Here is a 27,132-nt window from a genome sequence, read left to right as displayed (position 1 = left end):
GTCCTCTCCAGGTGGTCCCTCTCTGTCTTCCCTCCGTGAACTCCAGAGTCCTTCTCTCTGGGCTTCAACCTGCAGGGAGGGACATGAACTTCCTTTGCTTTCCTCCAACAGAGACACAACTTGGCCCTTGGCAATGAGGCTCCCTCCCACTGTCGTAACTTCCCTCTCACTCTGGTCTGACCTGAGTCTTTCACTCTCTCAATTCAAAAGGGCTTCCTTGGAATTGGGAAACATATGTTTACATTGCCAAAGCCAATCTCTGCCTTTCTTCTTGGGATCCCATTTGTCGAAGGTGCGCTCGCCCCAAAAAATACTTTAAACATTGTGTGTGCCAGTTTTCTCACAGAGAGGTTGTTATTTATACATTATGAACTCCGCGCAAATCTCAGACCAAGGAGAATGAACAGCTGCTGTTCTTATGAGGGAAGTGGAGGCGTTTGATGCACAGGAATCATAAGAACGGCAGGCTAATAAAACCATAACGTACTGTTACCATTACTATTGTTATATAGGACTAAATCACAATCACATTACAGGACATGTCTCTTTTCTGACATGACTAGTTTATTCCCAATACAAAACAAATTTTATGCTTGTTTAACAGTAAAACATGCTTGAAAGTAAATAAACCTGTAGCCGATTTAATATATTTGCAAGTATGGGTGTAAGATACAGTATTGCTGTGTGATACGATCTCAACGTCATGTGATAGGAGCTCAACATCATGTGATAGGAGCTCAACGTCATGTGATAGGAGCTCAACGTCATGTGATAGGAGCTCAACATCATGTGATAGGAGCTCAACGTCATGTGATAGGAGCTCAACATCATGTGATAGGAGCTCAACGTCATGTGATAGGAGCTCAACATCATGTGATAGGAGCTCAACGTTATGTGATAGGAGCTCAACGTCATGTGATAGGAGCTCAACGTCATGTGATAGGAGCTCAACGTTATGTGATAGGATCTCAACATCATGTGATATGATCTCGACATCATGTGATAGGAGCTCAACGTCATGTGATAGGAGCTCAATGTCATGTGATAGGAGCTCAACGTCATGTGATAGGAGCTCACCGTCATGTGATAGGAGCTCAACGTCATGTGATAGGAGCTCAACGTCATGTGATAGGAGCTCAACGTCATGTGATAGGATCTCAACGTCATGTGATAGGAGCTCAACGTCATGTGATAGGAGCTCAACGTCATGTGATAGGAGCTCAACGTCATGTGATAGGATCTCAACGTCATGTGATAGGAGCTCAACGTCATGTGATAGGAGCTCAACGTCATGTGATGGGATCTCAACGTCATGTGATAGGAGCTCAACGTCATGTGATGGGATCTCAACGTCATGTGATAGGAGCTCAACGTCATGTGATAGGAGCTCACCGTCATGTGATAGGAGCTCAACGTCATGTGATAGGAGCTCAACGTCATGTGATAGGAGCTCAACGTCATCTGATAGGATCTCAACGGCATGTGATAGGAGCTCAACGTCATGTGATAGGAGCTCAAAGTCATGTGATAGGAGCTCAACGTCATGTGATAGGAGCTCAACGTCATGTGATAGGATCTCAATGTCATGTGATAGGAGCTCAACGTCATGTGATAGAAGCTCAACGTCATGTGATAGGAGCTCAACGTCATGTGATAGGATCTCAACGTCATGTGATAGGAGCTCAACGTCATGTGATAGGAGCTCAATGTCATGTGATAGAATCTCAACGTCATGTGATAGGAGCTCAACGTCATGTGATAGAATCTCAACGTCATGTGATAGGAGATCAACGTCATGTGATAGGAGCTCAACGTCATGTGATAGGAGCTCAACGTCATGTGATATGAGCTCAACGTCACAGTCCATTTAATCTCAGACTCTATACCAAGGCAAGAGATAGAAACACAATCATTGATGAACAAAATATTGAACAACAATTAATATTTTCCATGGAAGTGTGCTGCCCCTAGGGTTGGACATAGATGAATAGGACTTAACCTCTCTCCAAACACCCAGCCACTACTACTAAAACTCTACTCAGACACTACTACTAAACACAGAGTTAAATCTCTGCTCAGATACTACTACTAAATCTCTGCTCAGATACTACTACTAAACACAGGACTAAAACTCTACTCAGACACTACTACTAAAACTCTACTCAGATACTACTACTAAAACTCTACTCAGATACTACTACTAAACACAGGATTAAAACTCTACTCAGACACTACTACTAAAACTCTACTCAGATACTACTACTAAACACAGGATTAAAACTCTACTCAGACACTACTACTAAAACTCTACTCAGATACTACTACTAAACACAGGATTAAAACTCTACTCAGACACTACTACTAAAACTCTACTCAGATACTACTACTAAACACAGGACTAAAACTCTACTCAGACACGGTCAGATAGTTAGATGTTGTTTGCCTGTACTATATACGCTATGTTTACTCTCCAATCAGGTGAATTATAGACTTGAATTGAATTGACTGCATCTACTAACTATAGTTTGTTACAGGGTCATAACGTTGTTTCCTGTTATGTTTCTCCATAACAACGTCTTGTAAGTCTGTAATTAGTTCATCTGTTCTGACGATATCAAGCTCCCTGCTTCACCTCAGTATAGTAGGCTCATCTATATCCCAGTTCTGTACGAACACACACACACACACACACGCACACACACACACACACACACACACACACACAGACACAGACACACACACACACACACACACACACACACACACACACAGACACACGCTCACAGACACACACGCACACATACAAGCACACGCACACACACACACACACACACACACACACACACACACACACACACACACACACACACACACACACACACACACACACACACACAGACACAGACACACACACACACACAGACACAGACACAGACACACACACAAACACACAGACACACACACAGACACACACACACACACAGACACACACACAGACACACACACACACGCACACACACACACACAGACACACACACACACACACACACACACACACACACACACACACACACACACACACACACACTCTGTCTGAGGGGTTTTCCACATTACTCTGTAATGAGATCACAGTGTTTTCCTTCGTCACCGATGTGTTTCTCTCTCTTTCATTCCGGTTATAAATGAACGACTCCAACTCTGCTTTCCTCTCTCTGTAGCAGCATGATGATAATGATCTGAACTTATTATCAAGTCCTTTCCAACAACTTTTCCCTCAGTCCATTATGGTCTGGACTGGGCCTGGGTATAGAGCCTTTTTGAGATTGCCCTTTAGGCTGGACTGCCTTTCCATCTCAGAGTAGTCTAGTTTCTGTGTGTGTGCGTACATGTGTTCATGTGTATGTGTTTGTATTTTTGTGCGCACTTGTGTGTGTGTGTGTGTGTGTGTGTGTGTGTGTGTGTGTGCGCGCGTCAGGGTAGCCCGGTCTGCATTTTTACGGCGGGGAAACAGATATTTCATCGAGTGTTTAACCATCTCTGACATAACGTGGAGTCTGATGTCTCCAACCCAGCAGTGATCAGCTGAGTGATTAGTTTACTGTCTCCAACCCAGCAGTGATCAGCTGAGTGATTTGTTTACTGTCTCTAACCCAGCAGTGATCAGCTGAGTGATGTGTTTACTGTCTCTAGCCCAGCAGTGATCAGCTGAGTGATTAGTTTACTGTCTCCAACCCAGCAGTGATCAGCTGAGTGATTTGTTTACTGTCTCTAACCCAGCAGTGATCAGCTGAGTGATTTGTTTACTGTCTCTAACCCAGCAGTGATCAGCTGAGTGATTTGTTTACTGTCTCTAACCCAGCAGTGATCAGCTGAGTCATTCGTTTACTGTCTCTAACCCAGCAGTGATCAGCTGAGTGATTTGTTTACTGTCTCTAACCCAGCAGTGATCAGCTGAGTCATTCGTTTACTGTCTCTAACCCAGCAGTGATCAGCTGAGTCATTCGTTTACTGTCTCTAACCCAGCAGTGATCAGCTGTGTGTTAGATATTGTCCACTGCTCTCTTTCTGTTCTCATTGCTTTTCAACTCTAAACTTACTCATCTCTAAATAGGGAATACAGTAAGATGAATTGAAGATGAAATGAAGACTCTGGGATGCTGACCTTCTAGGCAGAGTTCCTCTGTCCAGTGACAGTGTTCATCTTAATCTTTTATTTTTATTGGCCAGTCTGAGATATGGCTTTTTCTTTGCAACTCTGCCTAGAAGGCCAGCATCCCAGAGTCGCCTCTCCACTGTTGACGTTGAGACTGGACAGAGGAACTCTGCCTAGAAGGCCAGCATCCCAGAGTCGCCTCTCCACTGTTGACGTTGAGACTGGACAGAGGAACTCTGCATAGAAGGCCAGCATCCCGGAGTCGCCTCTCCACTGTTGACGTTGAGACTGGTGTTTTGTGGGTACTATTTAATGAAGCTGCCAGTTGAGGACTTGTGAGGCGTCTGTTTCTCAAACTAGACACTCTAATGTACTTGTCCTCTTGCTCAGTTGTGCACCGGGGCCTCCCACTCCTCTTTCTATTCTGGTTAGTGCCAGTTTGTGCTGTTCTGTGAAGGGAGTAGTACACAGCGTTGTACTAGATCTTCAGTTTCTTGGCAATATCTCACATGGAAAATCTTTAATTTCTCAGAAGAAGAATAGACTGACGAGTTACAGAAGAAAGTTATTTGATTCTGGCCATTTTGAGCCTGTAATCGAACCCACAAATGCTGATGCTCCAGATACTCAACTAGTCTAAAGAGGCCAATATTATTGCTTCTTTAATCAGCACGACAGTTTTCAGCTGTGTTAACATAATTGCAAAAGGGTTTTCTAATGATCAATTGTCCTTTTAAAATGATAACCTTGGATTAGCTAACACAACGTGCCATTGGAACACAGGAGTGATGGTTGCTGATAATGGGCCTCTGTACTCCTATGTAGATATTCCATCAAAGATCTGCCATTTACAGCTACAATAGTCATTTACAACATTAACAATGTCTACACTGTATTTCTGACCAATTTGATGTTTCTACCTCTGTATATACCTCTACCTCTGTATATACCTCTACCTCTGTATATACCTCTACCTCTGTATATACCCCTACCTCTGTATATACCTCTACCTCTGTATATACCTCTACCTCTGTATATACCTCTACCTCTGTATATACCTCTACCTCTGTATATTCCCCTACCTCTGTATATACCTCTACCTCTGTATATACCTCTACCTCTGTATATACCTCTACCTCTGTATATACCTCTACCTCTGTATATACCTCTACCTCTGTATATACCTCTACCTCTGTATATTCCCCTACCTCTGTATATACATACCCCTACCTCCGTATATACCCCTACCTCTGTATATACATACCCCTACCTCCGTATATACCCCTACCTCTGTATATACCCCTACCTCTGTATATACCCCTACCTCTGTATATACCCCTACCCCTGTATATACCTCTGTCATCACTTCAAAACAGTTTGTTGAAACAGACTGTTTTGTCCTTGATTTCAACTACTGCATCTCAGATTCACATCGCTGTAGTTCCATTATGTTCCACATTCACTCCTGCTGTTGCAGTGTAGCAGATAAGTTATCCAAAAAGAAGCCAGATGAACTACAGACTAACTACAGACTAACTACAGACCAACTACAGACCAACTACAGACCAACTACAGACTAACTACAGACTAACTACAGACCAACTACAGACCAACTACAGACTAACTACAGACCAACTACAGACCAACTACAGACCAACTACAGACCAACTACAGACCAACTACAGACCAACTACAGACGAACTACAGACGAACTACGGACTAACTACAGACTAACTACAGACAAACTACAGACAAACTACACGCTAACTACAGACGAACTACAGGCGAACTACAGACGAACTACAGACAAACTACAGACGAACTACAGACTAACTACAGACTAACTACAGACGAACTACAGACTAACTACAGACTAACTACAGACGAACTACAGACTAACTACAGACTAACTACAGACTAACTACAGACTAACTACAGACTAACTACAGACTAACTAGAAACCATGTAAACAGAATAAACATCAAACTTACTGGTTTTCCGAGCCAGCTGATTGGTGGAGGTCGATGTCACCTGTCCTTTGATTCCTCTGTAGTCCCGCTTCTCCCAAGATGCATTGCTCTCTCTGTTGCCGGTGTCCACATCCCTGCCCTGTCCCCCCTGAAGGGACTTCCTCCCCCCACCTGGGCTCCAGCTTACCCCCCTCCTCACAGACATATGACCCCTCTCCGTCTCCATCTCTACCCCCAGGAAGGTGCCTCGATCTGGGGGAGCTTTGCTGCTCTGCTGGGGAGTTCTGAAGCCTCTCTTGTTCTCCTCTGGTTTGCTCCACAGTTTCTGTCTCTTCTTCTACCCAGACTGTCTGCAGCCCTGCCTGGCTTGGTCTGTATGTCAGTTTGAGGATCACCGTTTGGGGAGTGTTTGGAGAAAAAAAGAGAATCACCAGTGGGGATAAAGAGAGTCTTAGCTGTCCATATTGCTTCTCCTACCGCTGGACATTTCTCTTTCTGTAGTAATCCTCCTTAATGTTTCCTTTAGTCTTGTAGCTGGCAGGGAGGCTGACAGATGGAAGAAGTGTGCTGTTCCTCTGGTTCTGACACACTGTTACTACACAGTATTACTCAGGACTTACCAGAAACAGTATCAGGGACCTCCCGGGAGACTAAAGCAGGCTGGGAGTTCCACAGACACAGAGCACTCTGGATCAGTTCCCATGGACCACAGCCAACACGCTTTCACAATAACGATGTGCTCTACTGCAAATCTCCAGCTAAAGAAGAAAGACTGATAAAACATTCCTATTTCTGTTTGTGTCTGTCTTCCCTCCCTCTCAATCTTTTTCTTTCTCCAAAAACCCAGACGCTTCTCGTCTCTTCCTCACCGCTTTTTCTTTCAATCTTTCTTTTGTTTTTCTTTCTTAGTCCAGCCACCAAAACATGCCTGTTGACTGCATTGCAATCTCTACTAGACAGATCATTTTTCGTGTTGAGAAAGCGAGCAGCTCTTTATCTTGGAAGACCATTACTCAACAATGAGAAGGGGGGGGGGGGGGGACAGTGGTGGAAATGTTTCAAAGCTTCCTGCTGTTTGGTTCGGACGAAGTGAGAAACAGCATTTCACTCTAGAAAGGTCACTGCTAAGAGCAGTCAGGATCGCCGAGCTCCGCTGGCCGATATCTCATCCAGATGGCTTCCTGTGTGAGAGTCACATACATTAAAGTATATACGCTAAGCCCAGAAAACCTTCTATAAACAGAATCATTGATATCTTCCAAGGAGTTGGACTTTTAATCACTCGGGAGTCGAGCAGGGAGTTGACGAGGAGGGAGTCGAGCAGGGAGTCGACGAGGAGGGAGTCGAGCAGGGAGTTGACGAGGAGGGAGTCGAGCAGGGAGTTGAGGAGGAGGGAGTTGAGCAGGGAGTCGACGAGGAGGGAGTCGAGCAGGGAGTCGACGAGGAGGGAGTCGAGCAGGGAGTCGACGAGGAGGGAGTCGAGCAGGGAGTCGACGAGGAGGGAGTCGAGCAGGAGGTCGACGAGGAGGGAGTCGAGCAGGGGGTCGACGAGGAGGGAGTCGAGCAGGGAGTCGACGAGGAGGGAGTCGAGGAGGGAGTCGAGGAGGGAGTCGAGCAGGGAGTCGAGCAGGGAGTCGAGCAGGGAGTCGAGCAGGGAGTCGACGAGGAGGGAGTCAAGCAGGGAGTCGAGCAGGGAGTCGACGAGGAGGGAGTCAAGCAGGGAGTCGAGCAGGGAGTCGACGAGGAGGGAGTCGAGCAGGGAGTCGAGCAGGGAGTCGACGAGGAGGGAGTCGAGCAGGGAGTCGAGCAGGGAGTTGACGAGGAGGGAGTCAAGCAGGGAGTCGAGCAGGGAGTCGACGAGGAGGGAGTCAAGCAGGGAGTCGAGCAGGGAGTCGACGAGGAGGGAGTCGAGCAGGGAGTCGAGCAGGGAGTCGACGAGGAGGGAGTCGAGCAGGGAGTCGAGCAGGGAGTTGACGAGGAGGGAGTCAAGCAGGGAGTCAAGCAGGGAGTCGCGTTTTAGTCCTGTTGGATGTTGGTTTGGATTAGATGCAGAGATATACAGTATGTTCTCTTAATATATAGACATTATCATTATATCCAAACATTATCATTATATCCATACATTATCATTATATCCATACATTACCATTATATCCACACATTACCATTATATCCATACATTACCATTATATCCATACATTATCATTATATCCTCACATTATCATTATATCCATATATTACCATTATATCCAAACATTATCATTATATCCATACATTATCATTATATCCATACATTATCATTATATCCTCACATTACCATTGTATCCAAACATTACCATTATATCCATACATTATCATTATATCCATACATTACCATTATATCCACACATTATCATTATATCCATACATTACCATTATATCCACACATTATCATTATATCCATACATTATCATTATATCCATACATTATCATTATATCCATACATTACCATTATATCCTCACATTATCATTATATCCATACATTACCATTATATCCTCACATTATCATTATATCCATACATTACCATTATATCCAAACATTACCATTATATCCATACATTACCATTATATCCAAACATTACCATTATATCCATACATTACCATTATATCCAAACATTACCATTATATCCATACATTATCATTATATCCATACATTACCATTATATCCTCACATTATCATTATATCCACACATTATCATTATATCCAAACATTACCATTATATCCACACATTACCATTATATCCATGCATTATCATTATATCCACACATTACCATTATATCCAAACATTACCATTATATCCATACATTACCATTATATCCATACATTATCATTATATCCACACATTACCATTATATCCAAACATTACCATTATATCCATACATTACCATTATATCCATACATTACCATTATATCCTCACATTACCATTATATCCATACATTACCAATATATCCATACATTATCATTATGTCCATACATTATCATTATATCCACACATTACCATTATATCCAAACATTACCATTATATCCTCACATTACCATTATATCCATACATTACCATTATATCCATACATTATCATTATATCCACACATTATCATTATATCCATACATTACCATTACATCCAAACATTACCATTATATCCTCACATTACCATTATATCCATACATTACCATTATATCCATACATTATCATTATATCCACACATTACCATTACATCCATGCATTATCGTTATATCCATATATTACCATTATATCCATACATTATCGTTATGTCCATACATTATCATTATATCCATACCTTACCATTATATACACACATTACCATTATATCCATGCATTACCATTATATCCATACATTATCATTATATCCATACCTTACCATTATATACACACATTATCATTATACCCATACATTATCATTATATCCATACCTTACCATTAGAGCTGAGGCTCAGGCAGCAGAGTTCAGTTGGTTTACTTAGGTTGTTTTGGGGGGAGATTACAATGTCTATGTTAAGGGAAATAGGTTGTTTATCCAGTCTGGGTGATATTTCAACTGTTAGTCTGGGTGATCTGTCTCTCCAGTCCCTATTGAAGGAGTGTGTGGTAAAACATGATGCTGTAGGATTCAGGGTAGAGTAAATCTGCTGTTGTCTCGAGAGGCTGATCTCCGCTAGCGCTGTGTCTCCGAGCCCGTGCAGTGTCCCCCAGGGGTCCGGAACACTACCACCTGAAAGACAGGAGAAGAAGAAGATCAGTATTCATCTGTAAACTGAATTCATTTCTACCCTCTCTGACTCACTGATGTGTAGAATGGCAGGAAGTGAGGATGGAGCCTTGCCCGGGGGGGGGGGGGGGGGTTCAGAAAGAAGTGCGGCCCACGCCTTTGGCCATCCAGTGCTCCCACGTCTGCACTCCTAGAAGTAGAGGGGCCTTTTGTCTCGCCACACCAGCTGAACCTTTCCAGTTCACGTAGGTTCCTTGAGGAATCCCTCTGAAAACCTTCAAACCGGTACCTTTTTTGTGATGAGATGGGTTTCATTTTTGAACTTTTTCAATAATATATTGTAGATATCAGATTGGGGGAGGCACAGTTTTTTTCGAGGTGTGGCTTTCAGATAGTTGTTTTTTGTCCACCCGTTAGCGTAAATGTAATTCTCGTTCATCATGTTAATATTGAAAACTGCAAATATATATATATTTTTAAAAATATTTATGCATATTACATATTCTTAAATATAATATTAATAATATTAACATTGTTAATTATATATGGTTATAAGGTGGTAACTATTCCAACTTTGGGAATAACACACTCTTGAGGAACTAATACGCCTCCGTTAGCCTCGTTGAAGCTACAAAACTATCAGTCTTCAGCAATACAACAGAACAGACATTTACTCTAATGGGTGGCCCAAAAATATATCTATCTTAAAGCCACTGCCAAGCCACGCCTCCACTCCAGGGTTCTTCCAGGAACCCGTTGCTATGGTGAATAATTAAAGGTTCCTCCAAGAACCGCTCAACCAACCGAAAGTGCAAATATGAACAATTGACTAGCAATGGTTCCTTGAGGATCTCCAGGGGTTCACACACACACACACACACACACACACACACACACACACACACACACACACACACACACACACACACACACACACACACACACACACACACACACACACACACAATACTGTATCAAGGCTAGAGGGGTGGAGAAGGAAGCAGGAAAAGCCTTATTAAGAGTTGTGAACATGAGGATAACCCCAGTGTTGTCCTACAGGGGAAAGAACGGTCAGGACATTAAGAGTTGGATGTCAGGAAATCTCACTAAAAGACTAAAGCTGCCAACTCTACCTAGCTTTATCTCTACCTCCGACCTGGTGGTGACAGGAGACATATTGTGTTGTATTGCACTCAGGAGCTGACAAGGTTAATGTGGATGAATCAATATATGCTTTATCTATACTCCAGTCTCAAGTGTTACAACTGTCACCTGTCATGGCTCAGTCTATAAAGGATTACATTAGACAAGGAGGGTCAGGTTTCTCAACCAAATTTATTACAACACCCTGGGACTGTCTGTCTGTCTGATAAACCTGTGTCTGTGTGTCCCATCCCTGTTCAGACTTGTCTGTCCCCATTGCGATGGGGGTTCGCCTTGTTGTGCTCTTCAACGTGATAGTCAAGAGCTTCGTCACACAGACACAAAGAACAGTGTTGTTTTTGATAACCCCCTACAACCCTAAACATACACACACACATTATTTGTATTTTGTATTGGTATTTATTAAGGATCCCCATTAGTTCCTATCAAGGCAGCAGCTGCTCTTACTGGGGTTTATTAAGGAGCCCCATTAGTTTCTGCCAAGGCAGCAGCTACTCTTCCTGGGGTTTATTGGGATCCCCATTAGTTCCTGCCAAGGCAGCAGCTGCTCTTCCTGGGGTTTATTAAGGATCCCCATTAGTTCCTGCCAAGGCAGCAGCTACTCTTCCTGGGGTTTATTAAGGATCCCCATTAGTTCCTGCCAAGGCAGCAGCTACTCTACCTGGGGTTTATTAAGGAGCCCCATTAGTTCCTGCCAAGGCAGCAGCTACTCTTCCTGGGATTTATTAAGGATCCCCATTAGTTCCTGCCAAGGCAGCAGCTACTCTTCCTGGGGTTTATTAAGGAGCCCCATTAGTTCCTGCCAAGGCAGCAGCTACTCTACCTGGGGTTTATTAAGGAGCCCCATTAGTTCCTGCCAAGGCAGCAGCTACTCTTCCTGGGATTTATTAAGGATCCCCATTAGTTCCTGCCAAGGCAGCAGCTACTCTTCCTGGGGTTTATTAAGGAGCCCCATTAGTTCCTGCCAAGGCAGCAGCTACTCTTCCTGGGGTTTATTAAGGAGCCCCATTAGTTCCTGCCAAGGCAGCAGCTACTCTTCCTGGGGTTTATTAAGGATCCCCATTAGTTCCTGCCAAGGCAGCAGCTACTCTTCCTGGGGTTTATTGGGATCCCCATTAGTTCCTGCCAAGGCAGCAGCTGCTCTTCCTGGGGTTTATTAAGGATCCCCATTAGTTCCTGCCAAGGCAGCAGCTACTCTTCCTGGGGTTTATTAAGGATCCCCATTAGTTCCTGCCAAGGCAGCAGCTACTCTTCCTGGGATTTATTAAGGATCCCCATTAGTTCCTGCAAAGGCAGCAGCTACTCTTCCTGGGGTTTATTAAGGATCCCCATTAGTTCCTGCCAACGAAGCAGCTACTCTTCCTGGGGTTTATTAAGGATCCCCATTAGTTTCTGCCAAGGCAGCAGCTACTCTTCCTGGGGTTTATTATGGATCCCCATTAGTTTCTGCCAAGGCAGCAGCTACTCTTCTTGGGGTTTATTAAGGATCCCCATTAGTTTCTGCCAAGGCAGCAGCTACTCTTCCTGGGGTTTATTATGGATCCCCATTAGTTTCTGCCAAGGCAGCAGCTACTCTTCCTGGTGTTTATTATGGATCCCCATTAGTTCCTGCCAAGGCAGCAGCTACTCTTCCTGGGGTTTATTAAGGATCCCCATTAGTTCCTGCCAAGGCAGCAGCTACTCTTCCTGGGATTTATTAAGGATCCCCATTAGTTCCTGCAAAGGCAGCAGCTACTCTTCCTGGGGTTTATTAAGGATCCCCATTAGTTTCTGCCAAGGCAGCAGCTACTCTTCCTGGGGTTTATTATGGATCCCCATTAGTTTCTGCCAAGGCAGCAGCTACTCTTCCTGGTGTTTATTATGGATCCCCATTAGTTCCTGCCAAGGCTGCAGCTACTCTTCCTGGGGTTTGTTATGGATCCCCATTAGTTCCTGCCAAGGCATTAACTACTCTTCCTGGGGTTTATTATGGATCCCCATTAGTTCCTGTCAAGGCAGCAGCTACTCTTCCTGGGGTTTATTAAGGATCCCCATTAGTTTCTGCCAAGGCTGCAGCTACTCTTCCTGGGGTTTGTTATGGATCCCCATTAGTTCCTGCCAAGGCATTAACTACTCTTCCTGGGGTTTATTATGGATCCCCATTAGTTCCTGCCAAGGTAGTAACTACTCTTCCTGGGGTTTATTATGGATCCCCATTAGTTCCTGCCAAGGTAGTAACTACTCTTCCTGGGGTTTGTTATGGATCCCCATTAGTTCCTGCCAAGGCATTAACTACTCTTCCTGGGGTTTATTATGGATAACCCATTAGTTCCTGCCAAGGTAGTAACTACTCTTCCTGGGGTTTATTATGGATCCCCATTAGTTCCTGCCAAGGTAGTAACTACTCTTCCTGGGGTTTGTTATGGATCCCCATTAGTTCCTGCCAAGGTAGTAACTACTCTTCCTGGGGTTTGTTATGGATCCCCATTAGTTCCTGCCAAGGTAGTAACTACTCTTCCTGGGGTTTGTTATGGATCCCCATTAGTTCCTGCCAAGGCATTAACTACTCTTCCTGGGGTTTATTATGGATCCCCATTAGTTCCTGCCAAGGTAGTAACTACTCTTCCTGGGGTTTATTATGGATCCCCATTAGTTCCTGCCAAGGTAGTAACTACTCTTCCTGGGGTTTATTATGGATCCCCATTAGTTCCTGCCAAGGTAGTAACTACTCTTCCTGGGGTTTGTTATGGATACCCATTAGTTCCTGCCAAGGTAGTAACTACTCTTCCTGGGGTTTATTATGGATCCCCATTAGTTCCTGCCAAGGTAGTAACTACTCTTCCTGGGGTTTGTTATGGATCCCCATTAGTTCCTGCCAAGGTAGTAACTACTCTTCCTGGGGTTTGTTATGGATCCCCATTAGTTCCTGCCAAGGTAGTAACTACTCTTCCTGGGGTTTATTATGGATCCCCATTAGTTCCTGCCAAGGTAGTAACTACTCTTCCTGGGGTTTGTTATGGATCCCCATTAGTTCCTGCCAAGGTAGTAACTACTCTTCCTGGGGTTTGTTATGGATCCCCATTAGTTCCTGCCAAGGCAGCAGCTACTCTTCCTGGGGTTTATTATGGATCCCCATTAGTTCCTGCCAAGGTAGTAACTACTCTTCCTGGGGTTTGTTATGGATCCCCATTAGTTCCTGCCAAGGCAGCAGCTACTCTTCCTGGGGTTTGTCAAAATTAAGGCAGTTATACATTTTTTTAAAAACATTACAATACATTCATTACAGAATTCACACACACTATCGTGGGTGCCCTCAGGGCCCTACTCCACTACCACATATCTACAACACAAAATCAATGTGTACGTGTGTGTATAATGAGTATCAAATCAAATCAAATCAAATTGTATTAGTCACATGCTCCGAATACAACAGGTGTAGACCTTACAGTGAAATGCTTACTTGCAAGTCATTCTCCAACAATATAGTTAAAAAAAAATATGAATAAGAATAAGAAATTAAAGTAACTAAAGTAATTAAAGAGCAGCAGTAAATTAACAATAGATAGACTATATACAGGGGGTACCGGTACAGAGTCAATGTGGAGGCTATATACAGGGTGTTACGGTACAGAGTCAATGTGGAGGCTATATACAGGGGGTACCAGTACAGAGTCAGCATGGAGGCTAGATACAGGGTATTACGGTACAGAGTCAGCGTGGAGGCTATATACAGGGGTGTAAGCTGTTTAGAAGCCTTTTGGACTTGGACTTGGCGCTCCAGTACCTCTTGCCGTGCGGTAGCAGAGAGAACAGTCTATGACTAGGGTGGCTGGGGACTTTGACAATTTTTAGGACCTTCCTCTGACACCGCCTGGTATAGAGGTCCTGGATGGCAAGAAGCTTGGTCCCGGTGATGTACTGGGCCGTCCGCACTACCTTCTGTAGTGTCTGGCGGTCGGAGGCCGAGCAGTTGTCGTACCAGGCAGTGATGCAACCAGTCAGGAAGCTCTTGATGGTGCAGCTGTAGAATCTTTTGAGAATCTGAGGACACATGCCAAATCTTTTCATTCTCCTGAGGGGGAATAGGTTTTGTCGTGCCCTCTTCACGACTGTCTTGGTGTGTTTGGACCATGTTAGTTCGCTGGTGATGTGGACACCAAGGAACTTGAAGCTCTCAACCTGCTCCACTACAGCCCCCGTCGATGAGAATGGGGACGTGCTCGGTCCTCTTTTTTCCTGTAGACAGGTAACTCTTTATCAACAAGGAAGGAGGGGAAGTGAAGCCATAACACATACGTTTTTTTCAGCAGCAGACTATGATCGATAATGTCAAAAGCCACAGTGAAGTCTAACAAAACAGCCCCTGCAATAATTTTTATCATAAATTTCTCTCAGCCAATCATCAGTCATTTGTGTAAGTGCTGTGCTTGTTCAGTGTCCTTCCCTATAAGCATGCTGAAATTCTGTTGTCAATTTGTTTACAGTAAAACAGCATTGTTATCTGGTCAAACACAGTTTCTTTCAAAACTTTACTAAGGGTTGGTAACAGGCTGATTGGTCGGCTATTTGAGCCAGTAAAGGGGGCTTTTACTATTCTTGGGTAGGGGAATGACTTTAGCTTCCCTCCAGGCCTGAGGGCACACACTCTCTAGTAGGCTTAAATTGAAGACATGGTAAATAGGAGTGGTAATATCGTCCCCTATTATCGTCAGTAATTTTCCATCCAGGTTGTCAGACCGCGGTGGCTTGTCATTGTTGATAGACAACAACAACAACAACAAAAATCACCTCTTCCGCACTCACTTTATGGAATTCAAATGTACAATTATTGTCATTGATCAACGTATCTACCAAATATTACCCAATGCTCAACGTTCAAACAAAATGTTCTGCCCAGCGGGTACCTGATGTGTCGGCACTGAGGCCGATATGAGAGGAGGAAGAAGGGTTTTATTGTTTAGAACACAATGGTTGCTTAACAAATTGCACCCTATTCCCTATATAGTGCACTACTTGCACTACTTTTGACAAGGGCCCATAGTAGGGCAGTGTACAGGGTGGCATTAGGGACACGTGTAATGACAAGAGCTCTCTTTGATTCCTATTGATGTGTTTTAAGGAGGGAGGACAGACATACACTACATGACCCAAAGAACATCTCATTCCAAAAAAGATGAGTATTCATATGGAGTTGGTCCCTTTACTACCCTTTACTGCTATAACAGCCTCAGCTCCTCTGGGAAGGAGATGTTGGAACATTGCTGCTATAACAGCCTCCACTCTTCTGGGAAGGCTTTCCACTAGATGTTGGAACATTGCTGCTATAACAGCTTCCACTCTTATGGGAAGGCTTTCCACTAGATGTTGGAACATTGCTGCTATAACATCCTCCACTCTTATGGGAAGGCTTTCCACTAGATGTTGGAACATTACTGCTATAACAGCCTCCACTCTTATGGGAAGGCTTTCCACTAGATGTTGGAACATTGCTGTGGGGACTTGCTTCCATTCAGCCACAAGAGCATTAATGAGGTCGATCGTCTGATGTTTGGCATATCAGGCCTGGCTCGCAGATGACTTTCCAATTCATCCCAAAGGTCGATGGGGTTGAGGTCAGGGCTCTGTGCAGGCCAGTCAAGTTCTCCCACACTGATCTTGATAAGCCATTTCGGTATGGACCTAGCTTTGTGCATGGGGACATTGTCATGCTGAAACAGGAAAGGTCCTTCCCCAAACTGTTGCCACAAAGTTGGAAGCACAGAATCATCTAGAATGTCATTGTTTGCTGTAGCGTTAAGATTTCCCTTCACTGGAACTAAGGGGCCCAAACTATGAAAAACAGCCACAGACCATTATTCCTCCACCACCAAACTTTACAGCTGGCACTATGCATTGGGGGCAGGTAGTGTTCTCCTGGCATCCGCCAAACCCAGATTCGTTCGTTGGACTACCAGATGGTGAAACATGATTCATCACTCAAGAGCATTTCCACTACTACTATAGTTCAGTCGCGGCGAGCTTTACACCACTCCAGCCGACGCTTGGCATTACATATAGGGAGATCTTAGGATTGTGTGCGGCTGCTCGGCCATGGAAACCCATTTTTTTTAAACTCCAGACGTACAGTTCTTGTGCTGAAGTTGCTTTCCAGATGCAGTTTAGAACTCGGTAGTGAGTGTTACAACTGAGGACAGACGATTGTTACGCACTTCGCACTCTGTTCTGTGAGCTTGTGTGGCCTACCACTTTGCGGCTGAGCCGTTGTTGCTCCTAGACGTGTTTCCACCACAATAACAGTACTTACAGTTGTAGCAGGGCAGAAATTTGAGGATCTGACTTGTTGTGAAGGTGGCATCCTATGACGGTACCATGTTGAAATTCACTGAGCTATTCAGTGAAGCCATTCTACTGCCATTGTTTGTCTATGGAGATTGCAGGGCTATTGCGCTCGATTGTATACACCGAATCCACTCATTTAATGGGGTGTCTACATACTTTTGAATATATAGTGTATACGTTGATCAATGGTTAAGGGCTTGTAAGTAAGCATTTCACGGTAAGGTCTATATCCGGTCTATACCTGTTGTAAGGTCTAAAAATTTGATTTGATTTGATACACCTGTGACAAATAATAACATTTGATTTGATTTGAACCTTTATATTGAAATCTTTGGGAAAACGTCCTGAACGTCCTGAACTCGTCCTGAACGTCCTGAACTCTATAACCTCTGTGTTTCTCTTGATTGGTAACATCACAATCCAGACGATTTAAGCAGAACAAAATAACCTTAAACTCTGAACTCCACAACATCTGTTTTGTGTCCCTAATTCCAACGTTCATAACTACCCAATAAATCCACAGTCATGCTGCTTGGATGAATTCCACAAACATCAACGTGTCTTATTATATCCCTCGAATCCTGAACTGAACCGTACAAACCTCGTGTTTGTGCTTATTACTCAGAACTACCAGCAAATCCACCAGTTGTGGTTGTGGAAAGTCTCATCATGCGGGAGATTTGGTTCTGGGTACTGACATTAGGTTTTGGATGTGAGGTAAGGTGTAATTGTGGATTTTGAAGTTTAGGAATATCTCGCTTCCCAACTCTGACTCCATCGTCCCCTGACTCCATCGCACCCTGGCCCCATCACACCCTGGCCCCATCACACCCTGGCCCCATCGCTCCCTGGCCCCATCACACCCTGACCCCATCACACCCTGACCCCATCGCCCCCTGACCCCATCACCTCCTGACCCCATCACCTCCTGACTCCATCACACCCTGACCACATCGCCCCCTGACCCCATCGCCCCCTGACCCCATCGCCCCTGATCCCATCGCCTCCTGACCCCATCATCCCCCCCTGACCCCATCGCCCTCTGACCCCATTACTCCCTGACCCCATCGTCCTCTGACCCCATCACACCCTGAGCCCATCACCCCCTGACCCCATCACCACCTGACCCATCACACCCTGACCCCATCGCCCCATGACCCCATCGCACCCTGGCCCCATCACCCCCTGACCCATCACCTCCTGACTCCATCGCCCCCTGACCCCATCACCTCCTGACTCCATCGCCCCCTGACCCCATCACCACCTGACCCCATCACACACTGACCCCATCGCCCCCTGACTCCATCACATGCTGACCCCATCACACCCTGACCCCATCACCTCCTGACTCCATCACACCCTGACCACATCGCCCCCTGACCCCATCGCCCCCTGACCCCATCACCCCCTGATCTCATCGCCTCCTGACCCCATCACCCCCTCCCTGACCCCATCGCCCTCTGACCCCATCACTCCCTGACCCCATCACACCCGGACCCCATCACCCTCTGACCCCATCACCGGCAATCCCCGATCCCCTTTGTACGCAGCCGAAGCACCTGCCCACAGGTGCGTCATGCGGCCTTGCCTAACGGGGAAAGGGAGGGTGGAGCTAGTTGGGCGCAACCCAGTTAAATAAAGATGAAATAAAATACAACATAAAACTAATAAAGATGTAAGGATATCATTTACAGCGTCTGTCCCCTCAGGCTGCATGGGAGTGTAGTCACATATTTCCTGTACGCCTCCACCCTTTGATGAATATATAGTCCTGTCCTACAGTTCACCTGTCTGTCACCTCCACCTGTCCTACAGTTCACCTGTCTGTCATCTTCCCCTTACAGTCCTGTCCTACAGTTCACCTGTCTGTCATCTATCCCTGTCCTACAGTTAATCTGTCTGTTACCTTAACCTGTCCTACAGTTCACCTGTCTGTCATCTTCCCCTTACAGTCCTGTCCTACAGTTCACCTGTCTGTCATCTATCCCTGTCCTACAGTTAATCTGTCTGTCACCTTAACCTGTCCTACAGTTCACCTGTCTGTCACCTTCACCTGTCCTACAGTTCACCTGTCTGTCACCTTCCCCTTACAGTCCTGTCCTACAGTTCACCTGTCTGTCACCTTAACCTGTCCTACAGTTCACCTGTCTGTCACCTTCACCTGTCCTACAGTTCACCTGTCTGTCACCTTCACCTGTCCTACAGTTCACCTGTCTGTCACCTTCCCCTTACAGTCCTGTCCTATAGTTCACCTGTCTGTCACCTTAACCTGTCCTACAGTTCACCTGTCTGTCACCTTCCCCTTACAGTCCTGTCCTACAGTTCACCTGTCTGTCACCTTAACCTGTCCTACAGTTCACCTGTCTGTCATCTTCCCCTTACAGTCCTGTCCTACAGCACACCTGTCCTACAGTATACCTGTCCTACAGTATACCTGTCCTACAGTTCCCCTTCATAGCTTGTTCTCCATCAGGGAGACAGTTAGTTTTCATTTCCATGACTGATCAGAACTTGCTTTGTCACAGCTGTCTTGTCCCTCCGCAGCAGACATGTGGTGAGCAATATGTCTGGACCATCGAATCACAGTAAAATCCCTGTATCGAATCACAGTAAAATCCCTGTATCGAATCACAGTAAAATCCCTGTATCGAATCACAGTAAAATCCCTGTATCGAATCACAGTAAAATCCCTGTATCGAATCACAGTAAAATCCCTGTATCGAATCACAGTAAAATCACTCCATCGGATCACAGTAAAATCCCTGTATCGAATCACAGTAAAATCCCTGCATCGAATCACAGTAAAATCCCTGTATCGAATCACAGTAAAATCCCTGTATCGAATCACAGTAAAATCCCTGTATCGAATCACAGTAAAATCCCTGCATCGAATCACAGTAAAATCCCTGTATCGAATCACAGTAAAATCCCTGCATCGAATCACAGTAAAATCACTCCATCGAATCACAGTAAAATCCCTGTATCGAATCACAGTAAAATCCCTGCATCGAATCACAGTAAAATCCCTGTATCGAATCACAGTAAAATCCCTGTATCGAATCACAGTAAAATCCCTGTATCGAATCACAGTAAAATCCCTGCATCGAATCACAGTAAAATCCCTGTATCGAATCACAGTAAAATCCCTGCATCGAATCACAGTAAAATCCCTGCATCGAATCACAGTAAAATCCACCTTCTGATGGATTTACTGTGTACTGTTCCATACAGTAATTACTGTAATGGAGGGTGTGGCATGTCAGCTCAGCTTTTGTATGAGTGTTATCCCTCATATATCCCACATCTCCACCTAATACTATAGGATATTCTGTTGAAATATATACTGCCATACACTACTGTCTTCAGTATATATGTATAAACCCCTCCTTGTAGTACCCACTCTATGTTGTACCCACTCTATGCAGTACCCACTCTATGTTGTACCCACTCTATGCAGTACCCACTCTATGTAGTACCCACTCTATGTAATACCCACTCTATGTATAAACCCCTCCCTGTAGTACCCACTCTATCCAGTACCCACTCTATGTAGTACCCACTCTATGCAGTACTCACTCTATGCAGTACCCACTCTATGTAGTACACACTCTATGTAGTACCCACTCTATGCAGTACCCACTCTATGCAGTACCCACTCTATGCAGTACCCACTCTATCCAGTACCCACTCTATGTAATACCCACTCTATGCAGTACCCACTCTATGCAGTACCCACTCTATGTAGTACCCACTCTATGCAGTACCCACTCTATGTTGTACCCACTCTATCCAGTACCCACTCTATGCAGTACCCACTCTATGTTGTACCCACTCTATCCAGTACCCACTCTATGCAGTACCCACTCTATGCAGTACCCACTCTATGCAGTACCCACTCTATGTAGTACCCACTCTATGTAATACCCACTCTATGTATAAACCCCTCCCTGTAGTACCCACTCTATGCAGTACCCACTCTATGTAGTACCCACTCTATGTAATACCCACTCTATGTAGTACTCACTCTATGCAGTACCCACTCTATGCAGTACCCACTCTATGCAGTACCCACTCTATGTAGTACCCACTCTATGTAATACCCACTCTATGTATAAACCCCTCCCTGTAGTACCCACTCTATGCAGTACCCACTCTATGTAGTACCCACTCTATGTAATACCCACTCTATGTAATACCCACTCTATGTAGTACCCACTCTATGCAGTACCCACTCTATGTAGTACCCACTCTATGTAGTACCCACTCTATGTAATACCCACTCTATGTAGTACCCACTCTATGCAGTACCCACTCTATGTAGTACCCACTCTAAGTAGTACTCACTCTATGCAGTACCCACTCTACATAGTACCCACTCTATGCAGTACCCACTCTATGTAGTACCCACTCTACATAGTACCCACTCTACATAGTACCCACTCTACATAGTACCCACTCTATGCAGTACCCACTCTATGCAGTACCCACTCTATCCAGTACCCACTCTATGCAGTACCCACTCTACATAGTTCCCACTCTATGTATTACCCACTCTACATAGTACCCACTCTATGCAGTACCCACTCTACATAGTACCCACTCTATGTAGTACCCACTCTACATAGTACCCACTCTATGCAGTACCCACTCTATGCAGTACCCACTCTATGTAGTACCCACTCTATCCAGTACCCACTCTATGTAGTACCCACTCTACGCAGTACCCACTCTATCCAGTACCCACTCTATGTAGTACCCACTCGATGCAGTACCCACTCTACGCAGTACCCACTCTATCCAGTACCCACTCTATGTAGTACCCACTCTATGTAGTACCCACTCTACATAGTACCCACTTTATGTAGTACCCACTCTACATAGTACCCACTCTATGCAGTACCCAATCTATGCAGTACCCACTCTATGTAGTACCCACTCTATGCAGTACCCACTCTACGCAGTACCCACTCTATGTAGTACCCACCCTATCCAGTACCCACTCTATGTAGTACCCACTCTATGCAGTACCCACTCTAAGTAGTACCCACTCTATGTAGTACCCACTCTATGTAATACCCACTCTATGTATAAACCCCTCCCTGTAGTACCCACTCTATGTAATACCCACTCTATGTATAAAACCCCTCCCTGTAGTACCCACTCTATGTAGTACCCACTCTATGTAGTACCCACTCTATGCAGTACCCACTCTATGCAGTACCCACTCTATGTAGTACCCAGTCTATCCAGTACCTACTCTATGTAGTACTCACTCTATGCAGTACCCACTCTAAGTAGTACTCACTCTATGCAGTACCCAGTCTATGTAGTACCCACTCTATGCAGTACCCACTCCATGTAGTACCCACTCTATGCAGTACCCACTCTATGTAGTACCCACTCTATGTAGTACCCACTCTACGTAGTAGCCACTCTATGTAGTACCCACTCTATGCAGTACCCACTCTATGCAGTACCCACTCTATGCAGTACCCAGTCTATGTAGTACCCACTCTATGCAGTACCCACTCTATGTAGTACCCACTCTACGTAGTAGCCACTCCATGTACTAATAGAATAATGTGAGATGTGAGTATGAATGTCAGGTGAGTGAGAGAGAGCATTCCTGAGAGGATTTCAAGTGTATCCGTTACCTTTCCCATAATATTCGGGCTGGTACGGACCATGACTGACATGTTGCCATGATGATCCCCTTTGGGCTGTAGAACCGATAATGTGTTGTTAATCTCAGGGCCTACCCACATATCCATTACACACACACACACAGAAACACACACAAGTACGTGCGTACACACACACACACACACACGCACATGCGCACACACGCACACACGCACACGTGCACACGTGCACACGCGCGCACACACACACACACACACACACACACACACACACACACACACACACACACACACACACACACACACACACACACACATAGGGGTTTAGCAGGCTCTGTTCTACTCTCTCATGTTCAGGCAAAGGACCATTCAATGACCTCCCAAATAATTGTGGGTTTTGCTGGTTCATAATTCATCTTCTGAGGAGGAGGAGGGGGAGGAAGAGGTGGGGGAGGGGGGGGGGGGACAGTGATAGCCCCGGCATGCCTTGGCTTGTGTTGGAGGTGATGACTGACAATCAAAACAATGTCAGTCACAGACTTCAATGAAATGGTTCTTTCTTCTCTCTCTCCCTCTCTCTCTCTCACACTCTCACTCTCTCTCTCTCTCTCTCTCTCTCTCTCTCTCTCTCTCTCTCTGTGTCTCTCTCACTCTCTCTCTCTCTCTCTCTCTCTCTCTCTCTCTCTCTCTCTCTCTCTCTCTCTCTCTCTCACACACTCTCTCTCTCTCTCTCTCTCTCTCTCTCTCTCTCTCTCTCTCTCTCCTCTCTCTCTCTGTGTCTCTCTCACTCTCTCTCTCTCTCTCTCTCTCTCTCTCTCTCTCTCTCTCTCACACACACTCTCTCTCTCTCTCTCTCTCTCTCTCTCTCTCTCTCTCTCTCTGTGTCTCTCACTCTCTCTCTCTCTCTCTCTCTCTCTCTCTCTGTGTCTCTCTCGCTGTCTCTCCTCCTCTCTTGTCTCCCTCTCTCTCTCTTTCTCTCCCTCAACCCTCTCCCCTCTGTCTGGTTTCATCTCCTATATCATGTGAGAGTGAATCTTGTAATTAGCAGGGCCACACTGAGACCTGCAGGTGTTCAAGATAAACAGGATAGGTGTGTAAAAACCAACATGGGAGTTTCTTCCATCCAAAAACTCTTAGAAGCTTGAATAAACACCTTAAAAGTTTCAAAAGCTTCCAGAGATGCGGAGGTGCTGAAATAATTCAGTTTCATTTTTGCCCAAAAAAACTGTGTGTGTGGTGTGTGTGGATGTGGATCCATTAGCTAGTTATTAAAAATTATGTAAAAGTACACTAAATTCTCAAGACATTTAGTGCTTAGAGCGTTGGGCCTTTAACCAAAAGATCGAGGATCGAATCCCCGAACTGACAAGGTTAAAAAAATCTGTCGTTCTGCCCCTGAACAAGGCAGTTAACCCACTGTTCCCCTGAACGAGGCAGTTAACCCCACTGTTCCCCTGAACAAGGCAGTTAACCCACTGTTCCCCTGAACAAGGCAGTTAACCCCACTGTTCCCCTGAACAAGGCAGTTAACCCACTGTTCCCCTGAACAAGGCAGTTAACCCACTGTTCCCCTGAACAAGGCAGTTAACCCAATGTTCCCCTGAACAAGGCAGTTAACCCACTGTTCCCCTGAACAAGGCAGTTAACCCACTGTTCCCCTGAACAAGGCAGTTCACCCACTGTTACCCCGGGCCCCGAAAAACGTGGATGTCGATTAAGGCAGCCCCCCACCGCACCTCTCCGATTCAGAGGGGTTTAGGTTAAATGCAGAAGACACATTTCAGTTGAATGCGTTCAGTTGTACAACTGACTAGTTATTCCCCCCTGTTCCCCTTTTCCCTGTCAATACAGATGACTGAATACATTTGTTGTGTTACACCGACTCATAGGTCGAATTCATGCAACGTCATGAATAAGTTGTGTCTCTAATAAATAATTTGTATGGTAACGTATGGCAAAACAAAAGACTGTTATTTCCTCTCATAGACCATTATACTGGTCCTCACCTGCTATCACAGGAAGGTAAGACAATACAGTCTCCAGCTAGCGAACCCTTCATCTGATACGCTCGTCTAACGTTACACGATACCGCTGCTGTCAGTCTCTAACCAGGGCTGGCCACATCCAGACTCTACACAGTCACAGTCAATAATCTACATCGCTGCTGTCAGTCTCTAACCAGGGCTGGCCAGATCCAGACTCCACACAGTCACAGTCAATACTCTACATCGCTGCTGTCAGTCTCTAACCAGGGCTGGCCACATCCAGACTCCACACAGTCACAGTCAATACTCTACATCGCTGCTGTCAGTCTCTAACCACGGCTGGCCACATCCAGACTCCACACAGTCACAGTCAATACTCTACATCGCTGCTGTCAGTCTCTAACCAGGGCTGGCCACATCCAGACTCCACACAGTCACAGTCAAGACAATACACATCTGCTGTCAGTCTCTAACCAGGGCTGGCCACATCAAGACTCCACACAGTCACAGTCAATACTCTACATCGCTGCTGTCAGTCTCTAACCAGGGCTGGCCACATCCAGACTCCACACAGTCACAGTCACAGTCAAGACAATACACCTCTACTCTAAGTCTCTAACCAGGGCTGGCCAGATCCAGACTCCACACAGTCACAGTCAATACTCTACATCGCTGCTGTCAGTACCTAACCAGGGGCTGGCCAGATCCAGACTCCACACAGTCACAGTCAAGACAATAGGCTAGTCTATCAGTGACAGCTCTAGCTGACCGCAGTGCTAATGTAGCCACCAGCTAACCAGCCCCCTCTGCAAACCTGCAGACTACAACCTGCACGAATGGAAAGTGACTAAACGGCAACCGACAGATGTTTGTCATCAGTTAGTTCAAAAGTTGACATTTCAAAGTTCATGTTTCCCCTCGTTTTTGTATATATATATTTTTTTACCTTGTAGTCCCATGCACTCTGTCCATTCCCCCCCCTCAGAGAGCTAGGCTAACAACTGACAGATCAACATAATTGACTATAAGTAAAACTCAAAGTACAAGTCCACATGCAGCAAAACAGTCACTGTGCCAAAAAGTCTAATCTAGGCGTTACAAGCTGAACTGTAGAACATTCCTGTATAACAGATAGCAGCTGTAGAGTAGTTGTATGGTGGTTGCAGCTCACCTGTACTCCGGTGGGTCGGTGTGTGAGAGGCTCACGGCTAGTTTGTACTGCCCCCTTTCAGCTCCTCAGAGTTCCCCTTCTTCCTCTCTCTGGGACGGACTCTCTCTCTCTCTCTCTCACTCTCTCTTTCCCTCTCTCTCTGAGTAGGAATCTCTCTATTCCCCCAACCCACCCTCCCTCCCTCTCTCTTTCTCTCTCGCTCTCTCTCTCTCTCTTTCTCACTCTCTCTCTCTCTCTTTCTCACTCTCTCTCTCTCTCACTCTTTCTCACTCTCTCTCTCTCTCTCTCTCTCTCTCTCTCTCTCTCTCTCTCTCTCTCTCTCACTCTCTCTCCTTGAGCAGGACTCTCTCTCTCTCTCTCTCTCTCTCTCTCTCTCACTCTCTCTCCCTCTCTCTCTCTCTCTCTCTCTCTCTTTCTCTCTCTCTCTCTTTTGCACTCTCTCTCTCTCTCTTTCTCACTCTCTCTCTCTCTCTCTCTCTCTCTCTCTCTCTCTCACTCTCTCTCCTTGAGCAGGAATCTCTCTCTCTCTCTCTCTCTCTCTCTCTCTCTCTCTCTCTCTCTCTCTCTCTTTTCTCACTCTCTCTCTCTCTTTCTCACTCTCTCTCTCTCTTCTCACTCTCTCTCTCTCTCTCTCTCTCTCTCTCTCTTTCTCACTCTCTCTCTCTCTCTCTCACTCGCTCTCTCTCTCTCTCTCACTCTCTCTCTCTCTCTTTCTCACTCTCTCTCTCTCTCTCTCTCTCACTCTCTCTCTCTCCTTGAGCAGGACTCTCTCTCTCCCTCTCTCTCTCTCTCTCTCTCTCTCCTCCAGCTCCCTCGATTGAATCAGACAGAGAGGAAAAAGAGGGGGGAGAGGAGGGGGGAGTAGTCGTACTTGGAGCACAGTAGGCTCTTTGTCTGGCCTCCTGTTCATATGGTTTCCTTCAAGCTTGCATACTGAACACATTATACCATCATATATTTTC

At 45.4% G+C, this 27,132-nt stretch overlaps 1 protein-coding gene across 4 annotated transcripts in view; it reads right to left on the bottom strand.

Moving 5' to 3' along the window:
- The window catches only part of LOC109882003 (synaptopodin), a 46,582-nt gene extending 20,276 nt beyond the window's left edge, over positions 1 to 26,306 (bottom strand). Inside the window, exons 1-3 of one of the 4 annotated variants that reach the window (XM_031798270.1) lie at positions 26,171 to 26,306; positions 9,600 to 9,893; positions 6,145 to 8,145 (exon numbers count right to left, since the gene is read on the bottom strand). In XM_031798270.1, coding sequence (XP_031654130.1) covers positions 6,145 to 6,349 — 205 coding nt within the window. In that variant the 5' untranslated portion in view covers positions 6,350 to 8,145; positions 9,600 to 9,893; positions 26,171 to 26,306. Of the gene's footprint in view, positions 1 to 6,144; positions 8,146 to 9,594; positions 9,894 to 26,170 lie in introns of all 4 variants that reach the window. The other 3 variants (XM_031798271.1, XM_031798268.1, XM_020474104.2) reach the window with 3 other exon arrangements.
- Positions 26,307 to 27,132: the final 826 nt, after the last annotated feature.

Source organism: Oncorhynchus kisutch, linkage group LG19 (assembly GCF_002021735.2).
Source record: "Oncorhynchus kisutch isolate 150728-3 linkage group LG19, Okis_V2, whole genome shotgun sequence".
Taxonomy (NCBI): domain Eukaryota; kingdom Metazoa; phylum Chordata; class Actinopteri; order Salmoniformes; family Salmonidae; genus Oncorhynchus; species Oncorhynchus kisutch.
Note: the sequence above shows the minus strand (reverse complement) of the source record. Positions and strands in the feature narration are given on the sequence as shown.